Source organism: Pezoporus flaviventris, unplaced genomic scaffold (genome assembly GCF_033815535.1).
Source record: "Pezoporus flaviventris isolate CSIRO_AGI_PZ_B2104156 unplaced genomic scaffold, CSIRO_AGI_Pfla_v1 ptg000031l, whole genome shotgun sequence".
Taxonomy (NCBI): domain Eukaryota; kingdom Metazoa; phylum Chordata; class Aves; order Psittaciformes; family Psittacidae; genus Pezoporus; species Pezoporus flaviventris.
In genome coordinates, this window is record NW_026892579.1 from 7,035,565 (window position 1) to 7,053,676 (window position 18,112).

An 18,112-nucleotide genomic window follows, 5' to 3' on the forward strand; every position below is an offset into this window, starting at 1 on the left:
AGGTGATCCTGCCCCTCTACTCTGCTCTCAGGAGACCTCACTTGGAGTATTGTGTGCAGTTCTGGTGTCCTCAGCATAAAAAGGACATGGAACTGTTGGAACAAGTCCAGAGGAGGGCCATGAGGATGATCAGGGGACTGGAGCACCTCCCGTATGAAGACAGGCTGAGGAAGTTGGGGCTGTTCACCCTGGAGAAGAGAAGGCTGCGTGGACACCTCATAGCAGCCTTCCAGTATCTGAAGGGGGGCTATAGGGATGCTGGAGAGGGACTCTTCACTGGGGACTGTAGTGATAGGACAAGGGGTAATGGGTTAAAACTTAAACAGGGGAAGTTTAGGTTGGATATAAGAAGGAAATTCTTTCCTGTTAGGGTGGTGAGACACTGGAATGGGTTGCCCAGGGAGGTTGTGAATGCTCCATCCCTGGCAGTGTTCAAGACCAGGTTGGACGAGGCCTCCGGTGATATGATTTAGCATGAGGTGTCCCTGCTCATGGCAGGGGGGTGATCTTAAGGTCCCTTCCAATCCTAACTATTCTATGATTCTATCATAGTGAGGATAGTAGTGTTGATTCCCATCCTTAGATACATCCTTTGGGGCTGCAAGGAAGCACCTCCTGTCCCTTTGGTGTGTACTACCTGATGCAAAGAACTGAGCAACATCATATCTCCCACTTCATAGGAACTTGCCTAGTCTTACCAGGCTATTCAAAGGTTTAATGCAGGGCAGAAGTTTGAGAATGGAAGGCTGGAAAGTACTGTCCATGCCAAGTATGGTACACATCATCTTTGACAATCCAGTGTCTCCAACTGGAAGGGGGGAATGCATATGCCTAGACATTGTGCATGAAGAGCCAAAAGGAGAAAAATATCAGTTGTTTATCTCATCTTATACTGAATATGCCCTGAAGGATGGCCACAGAATGGCTGTCACCACCTCTGACTTGAATAAACAATTCAGGAAGGTCCATAAATGTTCACTGAAAATATACTTAGGAAAAAAAGTTAACACTGAACAGACAAAGAACTGGAGGAAAGAAATTCTTACCAAGAGTATGTTCACTTGAAGTCTTGGTTTGAGACTTGTACAGGTGTTTTAAGATGTAGCCAGAATAAATCCAACAATATTTATTAATTATACAGTCTATACTGTTGCATTACTTAGATGTAAGTAAGAACCTGAAGGGCTTTCATTCTTTCAGACTCTTTGCTGAACAGCTGTATTAAAGATTTACAAGGATCTCATGCCTACCGAAAAGACATGTCAGTCAAACATAAAACCACCCCCCTGCTCAAAATTGCTCCTTGTTTCATGATCTGGTGTATTGAATTGCAGCATTAAGTAGGACTGGAAATTTCACACTGCCATTTTAAGTGAACCTCTTTCTACCTAATTTCTTCTGAAGCTTACCCTGAGAACATTTGACGGAACAAAAATGATTACTCTGTTTAGAGAGTGGGAAAGCAATGTCTACAAAGAGGACTCGATGAAATGTTCTCAAGGGAGGGATCCATCTGAATGACTTAGGGCCTTTTTGAACTAAGCTAGTATTCTAGCTTTTGAAACTACTCCCAACAAGATTAAATCTGTCATGAATTAGGTCATCAAAAGAGTTCAGCAGGTTTCCCATGAACAGGTTTTCACGCCTAAAATTAAATTATTACAAAAATTTATTTACATTTACTCAGTGAAAATAAAATTGAGTATTTGGTGCTTTTTGTCTCCTAAATTTCAAAATAGCAACCATTTCTACATTATTCATTTGGGAGTTTGTTTAATAAGCATACTAAATAGTTGCTATTTGTATTGGGGTTTGCTGTTTTGGGTTTTGTTTGTTTTTAAAGGCAGACAGCTAACCTCATTGTTAAAACTTCAGGGCATGTAGAATCCAGTATATCTCTAAGTAAGTTTCTCAGGGGTTAGTTAGCCTCCTTGCTAATAAGCTGAAATTTACTTTCATTTTAACAGCATCTTGCCCAGCTTTAGGACACAATCTTCTTATGCTTGTGTCCAATAAAGAGCATTTCTATTGGACATTTCCCCACAGCTACGAGCTAACACTAAAGATGTTAACTAATTCTCATGCATTAATCTTTTTTGTTTTTAACCTCTTCAGAAAAGTCTTCTTTTCTGCTAAAGCCTTTTCAATTTTAGCATCATTGCAAAACAAGCACTGGCATCAGAATCAGGTTCATTATTCCTATATAAGCACAGCAGCATAGCTTCCTCACCCCTAAGTCTGCTTCCTTCTTGTCTGACATCCCAATCACTAGCTGTTTTTAACATAACAACCAGTCCTAAACATCTACTCACTCACTGTAGTACCCTCTTCCCAGAGTCTCTGGGGTTTGGTTTGGGTGTTTTTTTCAATTTCTTTGTTTAAAATGCTGTCCTTCATATTTGTGAGCATAATTTACATTTTTACTTAAGTATGAGTTTGGATTTTTATGTACAGATACATTTTAAAAGCATATGGCAATAATGAATTCATACTATCATTATGCTATGTATGTATCATTTCTAAAACAATTATTTTAGGTTCCCTCCCAGATAATTTATATAGATATAGAGCAACAAGTCAAGAAGATGCTATAATTACATCAAGATATCTGGTCACATTGATTTCCAATGGCAGTAGTGCTAAAAAGCAGCCTTGTTTTGGTTAAAAACTCAATGCTAAAACACATGAAATGCAAGATCTGTGATAAACACTTATTTTTCATAACAAAGCAATAGGAAACAAGAGGATTTTACCACACTTACTCAAGACCTGCATTGACCATATAGATAATACTGAACGTCATGTTCTGCAGAAATACTCTAGACAATAACAGAATAGGCTGTTGACATCACTTTTTGTAATGAATACAGCATTTTATAGCCATTTTAATTAATAGTATGAATATTTTAATGACATTTTTAGAAGTACTTACAAAGTAAATTTTACTGATTGGTTTGGTGGTTTTGGCTATGTTCAAGTCCCTCCCATATGCATCTAACATTTTAAGATTTAGTTCTCTCATGTAAAACAAGGATTGAAATTCTGCAGTATATAAAAGGTATGAGCTTTGATCTGCAACAATTAGGATGCTTTTCATGATTATATTTAAGGAACTTTAAGTTGATGTAAACATTCTATTTAATAGTATTGCTAATACAGTGTTTTATATCACAAACGTACATGGGTCTTCTGAGCATTTTACTACAACTATGGAAAAAGTAATTAAAATAGAACAATAAAAATCAATCTTAAAATGGTATGCCTCTGTGGTTTATGTAAGAAACAGCTGTTGCTGTTAATTAAGAAAATGCACTTAAATGTGCATTTTGTCTTCAGATCACAGTTTACTCTTTGTTATGACATATCTAAACAAGAAAATGAAAGTTATTCATACTGAACAGACCTGAAATAAAGAATGATTATGTATTCCACTGCATTGATGATCCATATCCACAAACAAACAATGTACTTGGAAGTGTTTGATGATAAACTGAAAAGCAGTGTTTTCATCTCAAAATATTATGCTTTCAAATATTTTTCAAGGAGGTTTTCAGAAATACCTGCTTGAAAAATAGTGCATAATACCAAAGAATACATAAGTAAGTAAGAGGTCTGTATGTTTAGTATGTTAAGAAAGAAGCAGGAGAGGCAAAGACATTTTATACGCTAATAAAATATGGTGCTACATCCTACATGCAATTGAACACAGCTATAAAGACCTATAATAAACCTGCATGTTCACTTAGTGCAAAAAATCTTTAACTACTAAATGTCATTTTTAACAGTTTGTGTACATTTCGACATTAAAAACAACTTATTATTGCACTTAGAATGTATCGTTTAAAGCTGTCTTGGTTTTAAGAATAAAAAAATAAATGTAACAAGTACAACAGAATCATTTGAAATTTAGACTAATTCACAATACTGTTCCAAAGTCTTACTGTCAGTACAATTTCCAAACTGTCAGCTCTTCTGAGGTTTAGCTGAAAACAAACACACACATATACATTAATAGTATTGCCTTCAACAAATAAAAAAACCCCTATCATTCAGCAGCTTTACTTCTGAATGTGTTTGCACTTGGAGCTGAGTTTGCACATATTCAAAACCTGAGCCCATCAAAAATTCCATCCTTAATGTTCTTTTTTTTGGCTACTGTGAAAAGGCAAATGCAAAAGCAGGCGACTGTTCAAGCTAACTGAGCAGACTAGGCTATTTAGAGGAAATTAAACAGATGGTTCATAATTTAGCTTTCTAATGCAAGATGATTTCAGCAGGAGTTAAGGGAATTAAAGATATGCATATTCATGATACAGAATTATAAAAGACTGTAAAACAGTATGAGAAACTTCAAAAATCACATCAGTCATCAGAGCTACTACATTTTCCAGTATGAACACCCGTGGCTGTTCCTGCATTGGATGAACCAAAAAAGTTATTGAAGAATCCTGGGTCAGTGAACCAAAACCAGCTTTCACACTCTCAGAAATAGGTTCTGATGAACTAAAAAAATACTCTCTTCACACACAGAATCACTACACATGTACACACTAATGCTACAAAACTTCAAATACCTTGAGAATGTGGCTTGAAATCAAACTCAATGACTCATAAAAAAGTTCAACGGTATAAAACCCCATATGGCAGTTTTGCTATTTGAGCAATAGTTGAAGACTTCTTCAGGATCATGTAGTATCTTCAGCCAAAAAGTACAAGTCTAGCTTCAGTAGAAGGTGGCCGGGCTGGTGCAGGAAAAGAAAGCATCAAAACCCAGATTCCATTTCTTTGACTGGCTTTTCTGTAGTGCTGGACACCAAAGCACTTTCATTTTCCAGCATTTTCTCAGTAGTTTCTGCATCAACAGGTTTTACTCTTTCTTTTAACTTCTGCCGTTCATGGACCCAGGGGATGAAACATAATATAGCTCCACCAATAAGGGGAGGGACTCCAGCCAGGTAGAAGGCTACATCATAGCTGCCAAGGTGATCATGCAACAAACCTGTAAAGACAGGAAGTTACCACAAATAAGTAATGGGGCCTTGGGAATCTACAAATACGTATTTTCTTTGGATTCAGAAACTTGAGAGCTGGCACAGATTATTATAACCACTGATAAGACTTCCTGATGGCCAAATGTAGGTCTATATACACTGAGAGGTACTCTAGAGTTGATTTAAAGATTCCAGGTAATGAAGAACCCAGTGTGTCGCCACTCCACTGCTTAATTACCACCCATCATGGAGACATTGTTGTGATACGACGACGGGTGATGGTTTTAAACTAGAAGAGGGGAGATTCAGACTGGATGTGAGGAAAAAAAAAAAAAAAAATCTTTACAATGAGGGTGGTAAAATACTGGAGCAGGCTGCCCAGAGAGGTGGTAGGTGTGCCATCCCTGGAGACATTCAAGGCCAGGCTGGATGTGGTTCTGGGCAACCTCACCTAGATGAAGATGTCCCTGCTTATTGCACTGTCACCTCGACAGCACAAAAAAAATGTGAGGTCCTCAATACAACTGTACTCCTTTTTTGAGGAATGCTTTACACCTGCATAACTTAATAAAAAAGACTGAAGCAAACTTCGGAGTAGTACATGGAGAGTATTGTAGTATTATCTAAGTTCCATAAATTAATAAACCATGAGCAGTATTTAAATTCACCATATACTCTGTAGCACATACTGAGAAATCTTCCAATTTAAGTGCACTACATACTATGTAGAATGGAAAATACAGCCAGAAAGACATGCAACCATAGAAAACATATTAGCAGCTACAGACAATAGAATGGTTTGGGTTGGAAAGGACCTTAAGATCATCTAGTTCCAACCCCCCTGCCATGAGCATGGACACCTCACACTAAAACCTCTCACCCAAGACTCCGTCCAACCTGGCCTTGAACACTGCCAAGGATGGAGCATTCACAACGTCCTTGGGCAACCAATTCCAGTGCCTCACCACCCTCACAGTGAAGAACTTCTTCCTAACACCTAACCTGAACTTCCCCTATTCAAGTTTATGCATATCTGTTATGTTTAAGCATATCTATACTTACCCGCAATGGGTGGTCCGACTGTCATAGGTATTGACATAAGTCCCAGTAGAAACCCTATGGCCTGGGAGACATCCTGAGCCCCAACAAGTTCAAAGGCAATAGGAGCCATAATGCATATGAAGCACCCATCAAACAGGCCCATTAAGAGACAGACAGCAATGAGACCTCCAAAGACATTGCACAGTGGAATCATCATAGACATCAGGCCAATAAAGAAGAATGAGGCCACCTAAACATGATCAAGGAGAAACAAAAATATGTTGCATCAAATCGACAAAGATTAAGGCAATAGGTGGGCTTTCCTACATTTGTAGTGAATTAAGCTGTCTGCCTGTATTTACTTTAAAATAAATGTAAGCAGAATCCATGGACTACCACCATCAGAAGTTACATACCAAGATAAAACACACACATACAACTGTCATAACATGCAATCAAAAAAATTCCACTACCCATTTCACAAGTTTTCAAAATGCATTTGTAATGAACTATAGTGCAGGGATTATGTAAGGCCATTTCTTGTGCACCAACAGTTTTTGAAGTTACTCTCTGCTTGTTTCACAAATGAAAGCCACAAAAATACCAGAAGTTTAATACAGCTAATGCACTATAATTGGACTCATCACTGTTGTAATTAAAGGTAAAAATATCAGTATTATGAGTGATTACTTCAGGATGCTTGTCAACAGAAGTGTAATGTGGAAGTCTCATTTCAATTTTTCCATGTATTTTCCTGTACTTCTGTGGCCATGCATACTTACAAAGACTTTATATTTTAATCTTAAATTAAGATTGTTATGTTTGTTGTAAATTAAAGGAATAAAACTGTCTTCCAGCAAAATAAAGCTGAATTAGAAAGAAAACAAAAAGGTAAAGAGTTTTGCTTGTGCACCATCCATATGTCAGGACAGGAAACTGATGTCCCACCTAACTGCGCAAACATAGTTTCCAAACAAGACATATGAATTGCACATGCAGACCACTAAAGAAAAACATTGTCACTTAAGAATTACTACACATCACAATTTTTTTTATGGATAAGTGACATCAAAAATTACTCACTAGAAAAAGTCTTCAAGCAGAGAGATACATGAAACTTAATTTACAGGACAGCATAGCAATTCTTTTAGTTAATTTATTTGTAATGCAGTTATCTGCATTTTCACTTTTCACCTTAAAATTGACATTTCCTAAAAGTGTAACAATGGGTATTAAATCAGCGTGAATGAATGATGCACAGTACCAGCCTCTCATCGGAGAATCTAAAGTTACCTAACTATGGTAACAAATGCTCCATCTTCAGAAAGGTGGCTCTCCTGTAAGAATTGTTTTCCGTAATGTAGTACAGGTAATAGCCATTAGATGTCTCCCTTGTTACTCATTTTAAATAACAAGAACACCCAGCGGTTGACAACGTGCAAGTTTTTAGCTAAAGCTTTTCCAAAAATCTACATGAACACTGCTACATTCTCAAAAAATATCATTTATAAGTGTGGAGGGTAAAAGTGTATGCTCTCCTTCACCTCCAAGCTTCAGCATTTCTGGAAGCTGGGCCTTTTTGCAAGTAACCCTCTTCATTCAGCAAAATTTCCTCAGCTCAGCACCTCTCACTTTCCCATGGCTTTATCACTGTGCACTACACACCGAGAGCATACTTAACACTAAAATATCATCTATCAAGAAGAGATCCAAAATCCTTAACAGGAAAACATGACCAAAGTACAAAAGCAAAAAAAAAAACCCAAACAAACAAAAAAACCCACCCAAAAAAAAAAAAAAATTGTCTGCAACCATTATGAAACCATGGGATAAATAAAATAGGGAAGCAGAATCTAGAGAATTCCCAAAGGTCTTCTCAAATGCTAATGGTTAGTAATTCCTTACATTCCAAGCTGAAAAAAGCCAGCATGTAGCAGACATGTTTCCTTAGCATTAAAAACATAAAAAATATAATTAAAAAAAAAAAAGAATTTTGCACCAAAGGCTCCTGGTATCAAAGCCCATACATTGAGTTTCCTGGACTTTTGATGTTTCTCAAATTTGAGTCTCCAATTAGTTAATTCTGCTTACTTAATTGTACCTGCAACCAAAGCCTTCAGAATATTGTTTGACTATTGCCATGGAATGCTGTGAAGACGTACCTGTAAGTAAACTTTTTTTGCACCAGGAATATAATCTGCAACTCTGCCAAAGATCAATCTGCCAACTCCTGAAGTAATGCCCAGACACAGCAGAAGCACTTCTTGTGGCACTTTGTCACCAAATCTGTCTTTTACATGCTGCATCTGTTTAAAAACGGGGTTAAAAAAATAAATTAGCTTTAGAATTAAAAGGAGGATAAACTTCAGAAAACCTGAGTTAAACAGAACTAATCTGTGAATCTCAGACTTACAAATATGGTTACAAATGGTCAACTAAATTACTCTGCTTTTACGGATTTTAGAATAGTCTTGCACTGGCTTAATCAGTATTAAGTGCAATACAATAAAACCAATCTAAGCCACATTGTTGCTTTATTCACAATTAGGAAACTTAATTCAAGAAACAATATGGCTGCATCTAACACCAAGAAAATTGAATAGAGCCTGAGGTATTCTCCTCAACCCCATTTAATTTCCTAGTCACGCATTTAATGTAACGCAGAATCCACAAGGGCTGTCTAGAACTGGCTGCTTCACTGGCTGGGGCATGCTCTGAGGTCTGAAGGCACTGAATGATTAATGAGTATCATTGCAGTCTTGTTCTGTGCATTAAGACAGTGATACATGCTACCAAGCTTGTAAACATAGCTCAGGGCAGGAGCAAGAAGCAGAAGGGCAGAGTGTTGAAGGCCAGATGGTGCAAGTAGGAGATGCCCCCCCAGACTGCCTCATCCTGACATGCACAACCACCATGACATCCAGGGGCAAGGAAGAGAGCAGGAACTACCTGCAGTGCCAAACACAATAGCAAGCACTTGCAGAAGAGGGTGCAGTTACAGCAGCACTGAATAAGGCAGGCAAAGAATGATTTATCAGCTATTCCAACCTGAAGAACTAAAGTATTGACTGACGGTCTTGATAGTAGGTCATCAACTATAACGTGATGAACTACCAGTGTCAGTAATTCTAACCTTTCAAGTGTTGTTAAGGAAAAAAAAAAAATAAAAAAATTGGTTCCACAGCATTGGTTGGTTGTGGGTTTGTAGTTGTTATTTTAAATCAATGATGAAGGCCAGAAATTACTCATAAGAAAGATTTTTTGCACAATCACATTTTGAAACGCACATGGCAATACCAAACATGCCAAAGTGTGTGTTAGGAGATGCAAAAATCATTTGTGTAGTCTTGCAGTCTCTGTGCTCATACCTAGTTCCAAACAAGAAACTGTAAAGACTCGGAGGTGTGAAGAAGCAAAAAGAAGAGATGGATTTTAAGTAAAGATGTTGTAAAAACATTTGAGAGACCAGGGAACAAGAGGCTGACAGACCTGGATGGCAAAAGCTGCATACCAATTTTGTTATTAATTCTGGTTATGTGATAATGTGTTGAACTACAGAACCCTTAATATTGCATCTATAAAATCTCAAAGTCCAGTTTTAGTAAATACTTCTAGAGCAAAACAGTCAAGATTCTTTCCTGGCCAGAGCCTTAATATACAAGCAGAGCCTTTCCCCCCCACCCCCCTTTCTCCAGCAAACAAGACATGCTGAGTGATGGTGATTTTCTTAAGTATAAAATCAGCTGGGTTTTGTTTACATGTCACAAAGTCTATTGAATCCAATATTAATTTGTCCCATAATTGATTTTGTCAGAAAGGAAATAAAAAAAATAAGGGTTAGTGGTTTCGTTTTGGTTTTAAAAAAATAACTGCTAACTTTAATTGAGAACACATGCTTGCTCTTTCTATTTTTTAGTTTGCTTTTTCTTTGCTTTTTAAGACACATTTGGGAACAGAATATTATTTTGCATCTGGAATGATATTTCAATATAAAATATAAGTTGTTCTATTTATTCCCTTTCTGTCAAAGAGGAGAAGAGGAAAAGCGGACAGTTTTCCCACCCTTACCTATATGTGCCTGTCAGAACCTGCTGGCTCAGCCAGGAAGAGAAGCCAGGGTATTTTCTGCCATTCATGTCACCTGTTCCACTTCCATGTTTCTGCAGCCTCTAGCTTGTTTAATTAGCAGACCCAATTCACTCACTCCCTGGAGTCTTTTCAAGAGGTAAGATAAAGCTCTCCATCTAGGTAACTCTTAACCCTGCATCTGTAACCGAGTAGGATTTCTCAAAGGAGCACTCAGGGTGAAATGCAGTCCTTTTAGACAAGTGGGAGAAAATAACCACTACTCATCTCAATCTTCAAATATATAAATTAGAGGCTTCTGTTTTTTTTACCTTTCACCCCTCTCAAGCACACCCTTACATTAAAAAGAGCTTCCAGCTAAATGTAAGGAGGGGGGCAGTAGGCAGTGGCATAAGCCACCAAGATAGTTCAGTCTCCAGAGATTTTCCAGACTCAAGTGCACAAAGCCCTGAGCAACCTGTCTGATCTGAGAGCTGACTCTGGTCCTTAGCAGCATCCAGTGATCCAGTCACTGAGCTGTAACAGCAGTATTATTAACTGAATATCTGAAAATGCAATGATTCAGGATTAATTCACTACTGTAAGTGCTAACTCATTATGGTCTTACAGACACTTCTTGTAAGAATAGGTTAAATATATTTATAATGAAGTAGTTCTAATGAGATTCAGATTTCCACATATTTTCAGCTGTCAGAACTACTCAAAAATCCCATGATGGGCAATTACTTGTGAATCTTCCCAGGCAACATTTCATGCATTAACGCTCTCGTCATTGCAGAGCTAAACAGGCTGTAATTAAATGACTCTAGGCATTATCTATGTCTATCAGTCAAACGGGGACCCAGGCACACAGACACATCGAAAGCCAAAGCATTTCCCTATGGGTTCCGCCTGCTCTCATTAACATAGCTAGCTTTTCACTCAGAGCTGCGTGCATGCCTAATGGCAGGTCTGTTCTTTCCAAATGTAGAAAAGGCGAGAGCCAACCAGTCCAGACTAGCACAGCTCCTTTACTAGTTTTAAATAAGCTGTCCTTGTATAATCCAGTTTTCCAAATCAAGACATAGACAGTGGACAGTATAACTGAATGCATCCTTGGCACCAGCTTTCTACCTTATACCCTTGCTCTCTTAATATCAACATAATGCATACACAGATCTCCAAATTCTCGTTATTGTTAGGATGAGACTAGAAAAAAAGATTGACCACTTGGTAGTGACTGACACATATACTGTCTTGGCTAACCTCTGTCCATCCAACTGAGACCCAGATTTTGCCAAGATCTTCCACATACAATGTGCACACATTTCAGTTGTCTTCATGCACTAAATCAAAGAGAGCAATCTGAGCGTAGCTGCAGTTCCTTTTTCCAAACACAAAGAACTTGAATCTGAATAAAGCAGTAAGGAACGAATAAGAAACAATTCTCTCTGTCAACTGCTTTCTTCCTATGTATATTCCATTTTAGGAATTTCCACTCAAGTAAAGCTTTAGTAGGCTAAATTCAATGCAATCTCTTTCTCACTGAAAGAGATGGCCAACAGCAATATATAGCGTAGAAAAGTTTGAGCACACACAAATCACCATTTTTAAGTCCTGATGCAAATCCTGATGTCTGATACTTTCATTCACAACCAGTGCAAGGATAAAGGAAACATTTACAGAGTACTGCTGGTACCATTCATAAATCAGACATATCATTCCTAACTGCTCCAAACTAAGTTCCCTGAAAGAGTGGATGAGAGTTCTTTTGGTTCTGATTTTTCTTTCCAAGACAGGAAAGTAATCTCCCCTGAAGTATAAGCACTTGTAATATCCAGAACAAGAATAATGTTTTTTCCAGTACTAATTGGCCCTCTTAGCCACGCAACAGTTTCAAATCCAGACACTCAAAATAATTCTAGACTTGTATAATGTATGAGACTTGGCCATCACTCTAGGCACGGCAATATCTCCATAACCTACTGATTTGATTATAACTGCCATGGCTTTCAAAAACCCATTCAGTATGACTAGATGAGATGATGGCTTTATTCCATCACTCAAGATATTTTTTTTTCCCAAGCTGTAAATGCAGAAAAGGCAAAAAACAATAATAAACTAAGTGCATGTCCACGTAAGAGTACTGGCAACTGACAGGACACAAGTGGAATGGGCAGAAGGATTATAGTGATGTTCATCTTCAAGAGTGCAATTAGATCCTCAAAATTTCAGAAACATAAAAGCTTAGGCTTATTTCACTCACATCCACTGATAAAAACAACCTCACTGATGATATACAGAACTTTCTGTGCTGTTAGTGCCATCACACAGCAGCCTTCCTTCAATGAAGGAGTCAACCACATTCTTGAACAAGCTGATTCCTTCAAAGGCCTTGAAGGAAAAAAAAACACCAACTGGTGGCCTTGATAAAGATCAAGAAATTTGCAGTGAACTGACCTGGCAGACTGAAAGTTTCAGGATGGGCCTAAAAACAAGGTATAAAGTAACTCTGGACAAATCGCTGTTTATTCTTATAGATAAGGACTCACCACAAAAATGAGGGAGAAGGAAAAAAAACATAAAAACTTGGTTGCCAGAGAACTGTATAATACCAGGCACAGGAAAGATAATTCAACACAAATACAATTCTGGTCCAGACTCCACCAAAGAATCTTTTGCTGATGATCCAAAACCTAGAGAGCAAACCGGCAAAACTCCTGACTCCTGAGCATTTACTGAAACAAAGATCTTAATGTTAAGAGACATAAAATAGCAATGTTAAAACCTAATGTAGATCATTTGTAAGGGAATGCCATCATGTCTTCACATGACAAAAATATGCATATATATTCATCTTCAAGATAATTCCTGTTTACATACATGCCACAACAGGGAAAATACTTCTTTATCTCTGGTCAATTTAATCTACATAATGAACAAGGAGAGAATTACAGAAACAAGTTGATTGTTACATGGCAATCAGGAAATTTTTCTACTATTCCACTAGGCAAAGAAGATTAAACAGAATAATCCATATATCATGAAGAGACAAAACAAATATAATCTGGATTTCTTAAGTAAAGCTGAATATAACAGTTAACAGGTTAAAAGTTAAGCCTATTTAACATTAAAAAGTTAAGAATTTAGATTAGGTTAAAACAGACTGAGGTTGACAATTACACAGTTAAAGTAACTTTGTTGGTTTTTTTTCCCAAAGAAAAATTGCTAGTCCTGAAGAAATTTGCCATAAATAAGAATCATAATCATCACCATCTCAAAGCTGTTCACTTTAAGAGCCTGTGAAGGACAAGTATGATCCCAGAGATCAAAATAGGCAACTAACGCCATAAAACTTAAAATGGAAAAACCCAGACACTGGTTGTTAACCAATAAATGGTTTTCCTACTTAGAGTTACAAACGCTAATTCTTTTTAAAGACATTAAACCAGTGTTCATGTCTTGAGAGAATGACTGCCAGTGTGTAGACCTGAAATATAGTCAGGGAATAGTACCAGAAAGCATGCTGGGAACTGAAGAAAGCCTGAAGCATGGGGAGCAACTCTTACACTGCAGCACAAGACAGTCCATGATTTCTGTTCTTTCCCTTTTCCACTCCATCTCTCAGGATATTTTCAGGTCCTATGCTTCAATAGTTCCTAGAGATGCCAACAGATAGGAACCCACTGGAGCCACAAGAGACAGCAAAAAGAAACTGGTACAAGGATAGTGGTGGATTGGTGTGACTTAGCAGCAGCAAGACAGTTAAGGCACGCATGTAACTGCAGAAGCTTACAGTGATTGAGAAAAAGGTTGAAGAAAAAAGCCAGGGGTAGGTAAGAACTGCTTACATGTAAATGAGAGCTGAGAATTGAATGGTCAAATAACCTACCCTTTTTAAAATATTTTTTAAATTGTTTCTCATTTCTGACTACAATCCGCAGCTTGCAGTCTTAGTTCTGCTTGTTCTTTGTGGCCTAAAGCCACCTATTTCCTGGGCTTATCTTACTCTAAAACTCAACTAGCCTCTATGTCCAAAATCAGCTCTATCAGCAAGACCTAGAGAGTTACAGGTCAGTCACATTCACTTGAATTTCCAAAATAACAGCAGGAAAAAAAACACAAAAAAAAAGACAACCGACCAAACAAAAACGCACAAATACCCACCAAAAAAAGACACAACCACCAACCCACAACTGTTTTATCTAACCTCATAAGCTAAGGATCAACACAGATTGGTAAGAAAAACATCCTAATTTTCCTCTGTTACATGGTAGGGTAGCAAACCTTGACAACAAGGGGAAGGACAGATTAACAAATCTTGACCTTGGCCAGCATTTAGAAATTCCCTCAAACAAAATTTCTTATGAGCCAGACTGGAACATATGACTTAAACAGAACAACTGTAAACATGAATGTTCAAACATTTGGAAAAGCTATTTTTAATTAGAGATTCACTGCAAACCAAATATGCCAAAGAAGGCTCCATAAAAACCTGCCCAAACCTATCACTATTTAACATTATCATTAATGATGTGAACAGTGAAAAAGAGAATATACTTATTAAATTTGCAAATTACATCAAATGATGAGTGTTGCAGGTACTGTAAAGAAAAAGACTGGAATTCAAAATCATTTTGGCAATCTGGCATATAAGTCAATAGTTGAAATAAATGTGCTTAATTTCCATAAAAGACATTGAGGAAATAATATTCAAAAAACACTATATGATGTAAAAATCAGATGCATGAATACAATATGGAAGAATAATCTGGGAACAGACCTTTAGAGAGGGAACTGAAGGTTTAGCAGATAAAACTTCAGCATGTTCCAATGTCATTGTATTACAAAAATAACAGAATATTTATCAATTCATGACATGTGACCTTCACATACTGCTCTGTACCAGTAAGGCCTCAGTTGAATTATTATGTGCTGGTTTGGTCATTACTCACTATTAAAGTCATGGACCCAAGTGTACAGAATCCAAAAGAAAGATCTGGCAATAAGCAGAAGTTTAATGAGCATGAGTTGCTTACAAAAATAAAATAAAAAAAATAAATAAATAAAAGTCTTTTACCAAAGTAAGTCGGTACTCAAAATAAACTGGGTAAACTCAAAAAAATGGTTAAACTGGTTAAAATACTGGGATACCTCTACTCATATTTTCTATGCTTTCTGAAGTAATTTGATGGGTGTCTTAGAAGTCACAAATACATACTTCCTGAGTGTTATAACTTGATTTTTTTTTTAATTATTATTTATTTTTTACCTCTAGCTTGGTAAAACTCTCCTGCACATTTGATTAAAAGTAACCTTACGACTGAAGGAAGCAACTACCTGACATCACAACTTAAATTTTAAAGGCAGTGTTCAAGGCCAGGTTGGAAGAAGCCTTGGGTAGCATGGTTTAGTGTGAGGTGTCCCTGCCCACGGCAGGGGGGTTGGAACTTGATGATCTTAAGGTCCTTTCCAACCCTAACTATTCTATGATTCTATAATGCAAGTCATTCTTTTCAAATCATTGCAGCATTTACTAATGTGATAACACTAAAGTGTTATCGGTTTATAACACGTAATTAAAACTAAGCACATTATATGATATGCTATGATTAAGAAATTAGGGGCTATCAAAGCAATGGATTAAGATAACTTATACAAATACCCAAGTAACAAGAAAATACTTCATTAACCACTGACGATTAATGTTGTACACACCAGACTTTTTAGATAACCACCTTGGCTAATTTTGGTAAACACAATTTAAGATGGATTCTCAAAGTAGCTAATAGGAGCAAAGCAACTAAAACCTAATATAGTAAGCTCATCCTCTTACAATATTAAATTAAAAGCTTATAGTATGGATTAATTTTATTTAGCATATTTAAGTAAAATTGCAGTACAAGTCTGCTGCTACATATTCAGTTTAGTCTTCCCCAACTTTAAAAAAAAATACGTCTATTGTACTTGTCTGTCTAGTGATAATACCTTGGCCTTGACTTTTGAACAAATAAAGTAAAATTTTATTAGCCAAGTTTAAAAATAAAAATAATGAGAACACTGAGAAGAGGAATACATAACTTTCTTTACTGTGAGGGGGTTGAGGCACTGGAACACGTTCCCCAAAGACGTGGTAAATGCTCCATCCCTTGCAATGTTCAAGGCCAGGTTGGACAGAGCCTTGGACAACATGGTTTAGTGTGAGGCATCCCTGCTCATGGCAGGGGGATTGGAACTAGATGTTCTTAAGGTCCTTCCCAACACTAAGCATTCTATGATTCTACGATTCTGTAACAGCATATACTATTTATCCAGAAATAAGTACAAGGATACACTAACAAAAGTGATTTCCTTCCTTAATTTTGCCTAAATTAGGAATTGCTGGATATACTGCATAAATTTCATAGAAAGCATGTATTTAGCTTCTGGCAATGCAGTTCAGCAAAGCTGAAGGTAAGCTTACAACTGACTTATGTTCTCTCTATGGGAGAGACTGACTCTCAACTGACTCTATGGGAGAACAAGTGGGACTGTGTATTAACCAATTAAATGCAGCAGTAAGTGAAAAAAGGTGAGTGCTAACACCATAATACAACAAGCAAGACCTTTATTAGAATATTGTGTTAGCTACAACATTTACGTGTCACAAAAAGATGTCTTCTCACTGCTGAACTTCAGACATCTGCCTTAGCCAGCTAGTCTTCCTCACGGATTAAAAAAAAAAGGCAGATTCTTTGAGAGGCAATTCAGAAGCCTGACCCTGATGCTCCAAATTGCTCTCTGGAGAATCTTCTTATTCTTTAGACCATAAGGATGAGTTAGTAAAACTAAAGGTCTTTGAGTCAAGTGAGGCCAGTAAATACCCCTCAGCTTGCAAAACGTGTTGAAAGACAGCTAATAAAACTGACTCAAGGCCTCTGAAACCTGCCATACTGAAAACCTCACCAGGCGAGAACTCATGTTCTGTAACTACTCAGACAGGAAGATGACAAAAGCAAAGAGAAACATGGGAAGCTGGACTAAGATCGGAATGAAAATAAGCATTTATTTACATTAGTAAAATTAACCAGGAACAAAAAGCTTTTACTAAAGAATGGATTTCCATTTTACAAAATAGCACTGCTACCTTAAGTAAATTTTCCAACCCATCAGTAGAAGTAGCAGTAAGATTACCAGACAAGATTGCATGACTCATTGGGAGGGGGACAAGGGGGGAAAAGGGTATGCACACACACACAAAAAACAATGACTTACTACAGTAGCCTCTTCTAAAATTTACGAAAATTGAATTTCTTACCTTTCTTGAACAGCACATACACAACTAAACTGGAGTTAACTGGTTAGTAAAGTAGGGATTCATCCATCCATCTAAATGTTACAATGATACTGTCATCTTCTAAGAGAGACCGACTTCCTTACTTTTATCAAGTTTTCAGGACTAGACTCCTTAGGTGAGTAAAATCAAAACACAGATTCTCAAACCTTTTTTCAACTGCCACATGTTTATGAGGGCATCCATAGCACTTTGATATCAGAGGTCTATTTGTGGACATGGTCACCATCACCTCAGCTTTTACAGAGCTGGGTGAAGCACCTGTCTCATTCTACTGGGAAACACAGAAGAAAGCTCTTGTGAAAGTCTCAATTGTAGATGAAATTCCCAAGCACACTGCCAAATATCTACCAGATCAGGGCCCAGAGAAATTGAATCAAGTAGTCATATTTTCATTTAAAACACCACAAAGATTATAATTATACTCTCCTGCTCTTCATAGAGATATAGCCTTTACTCAAGATACAGACATTTATGCTTGATTTTCTTTCCTGCCTAGAGCAATCCAAAAACCATCTCTCCATTTTCCTAGGAAATATTCCACTGAGTAGCAATGACAAATCTTAATCATTTATTAAAAACCTGAATAATAGCTCACAGCTTGACAATTACTGACAATCAAATGGAAAGAGTTAGGTTCCAGGATTTCCTCAAAAGAAAACTGAAAACACATGGAAAGAAA

General features: G+C 37.2%; 1 protein-coding gene across 1 annotated transcript in view; it reads right to left on the reverse strand.

Annotated features, from left to right (window-relative positions):
• Positions 1-2,883: 2,883 nt before the first annotated feature.
• Positions 2,884-18,112, reverse strand: part of SLC16A10 (solute carrier family 16 member 10) — a 72,168-nt gene continuing 56,939 nt past the window's right edge. Inside the window, exons 4-6 of the mRNA XM_061460112.1 lie at positions 8,195-8,338; positions 6,054-6,282; positions 2,884-4,999 (exon numbers count right to left, since the gene is read on the reverse strand). Coding sequence (XP_061316096.1) covers positions 4,764-4,999; positions 6,054-6,282; positions 8,195-8,338 — 609 coding nt within the window. The 3' untranslated portion in view covers positions 2,884-4,763. The remainder of the gene's footprint in view (positions 5,000-6,053; positions 6,283-8,194; positions 8,339-18,112) is intronic.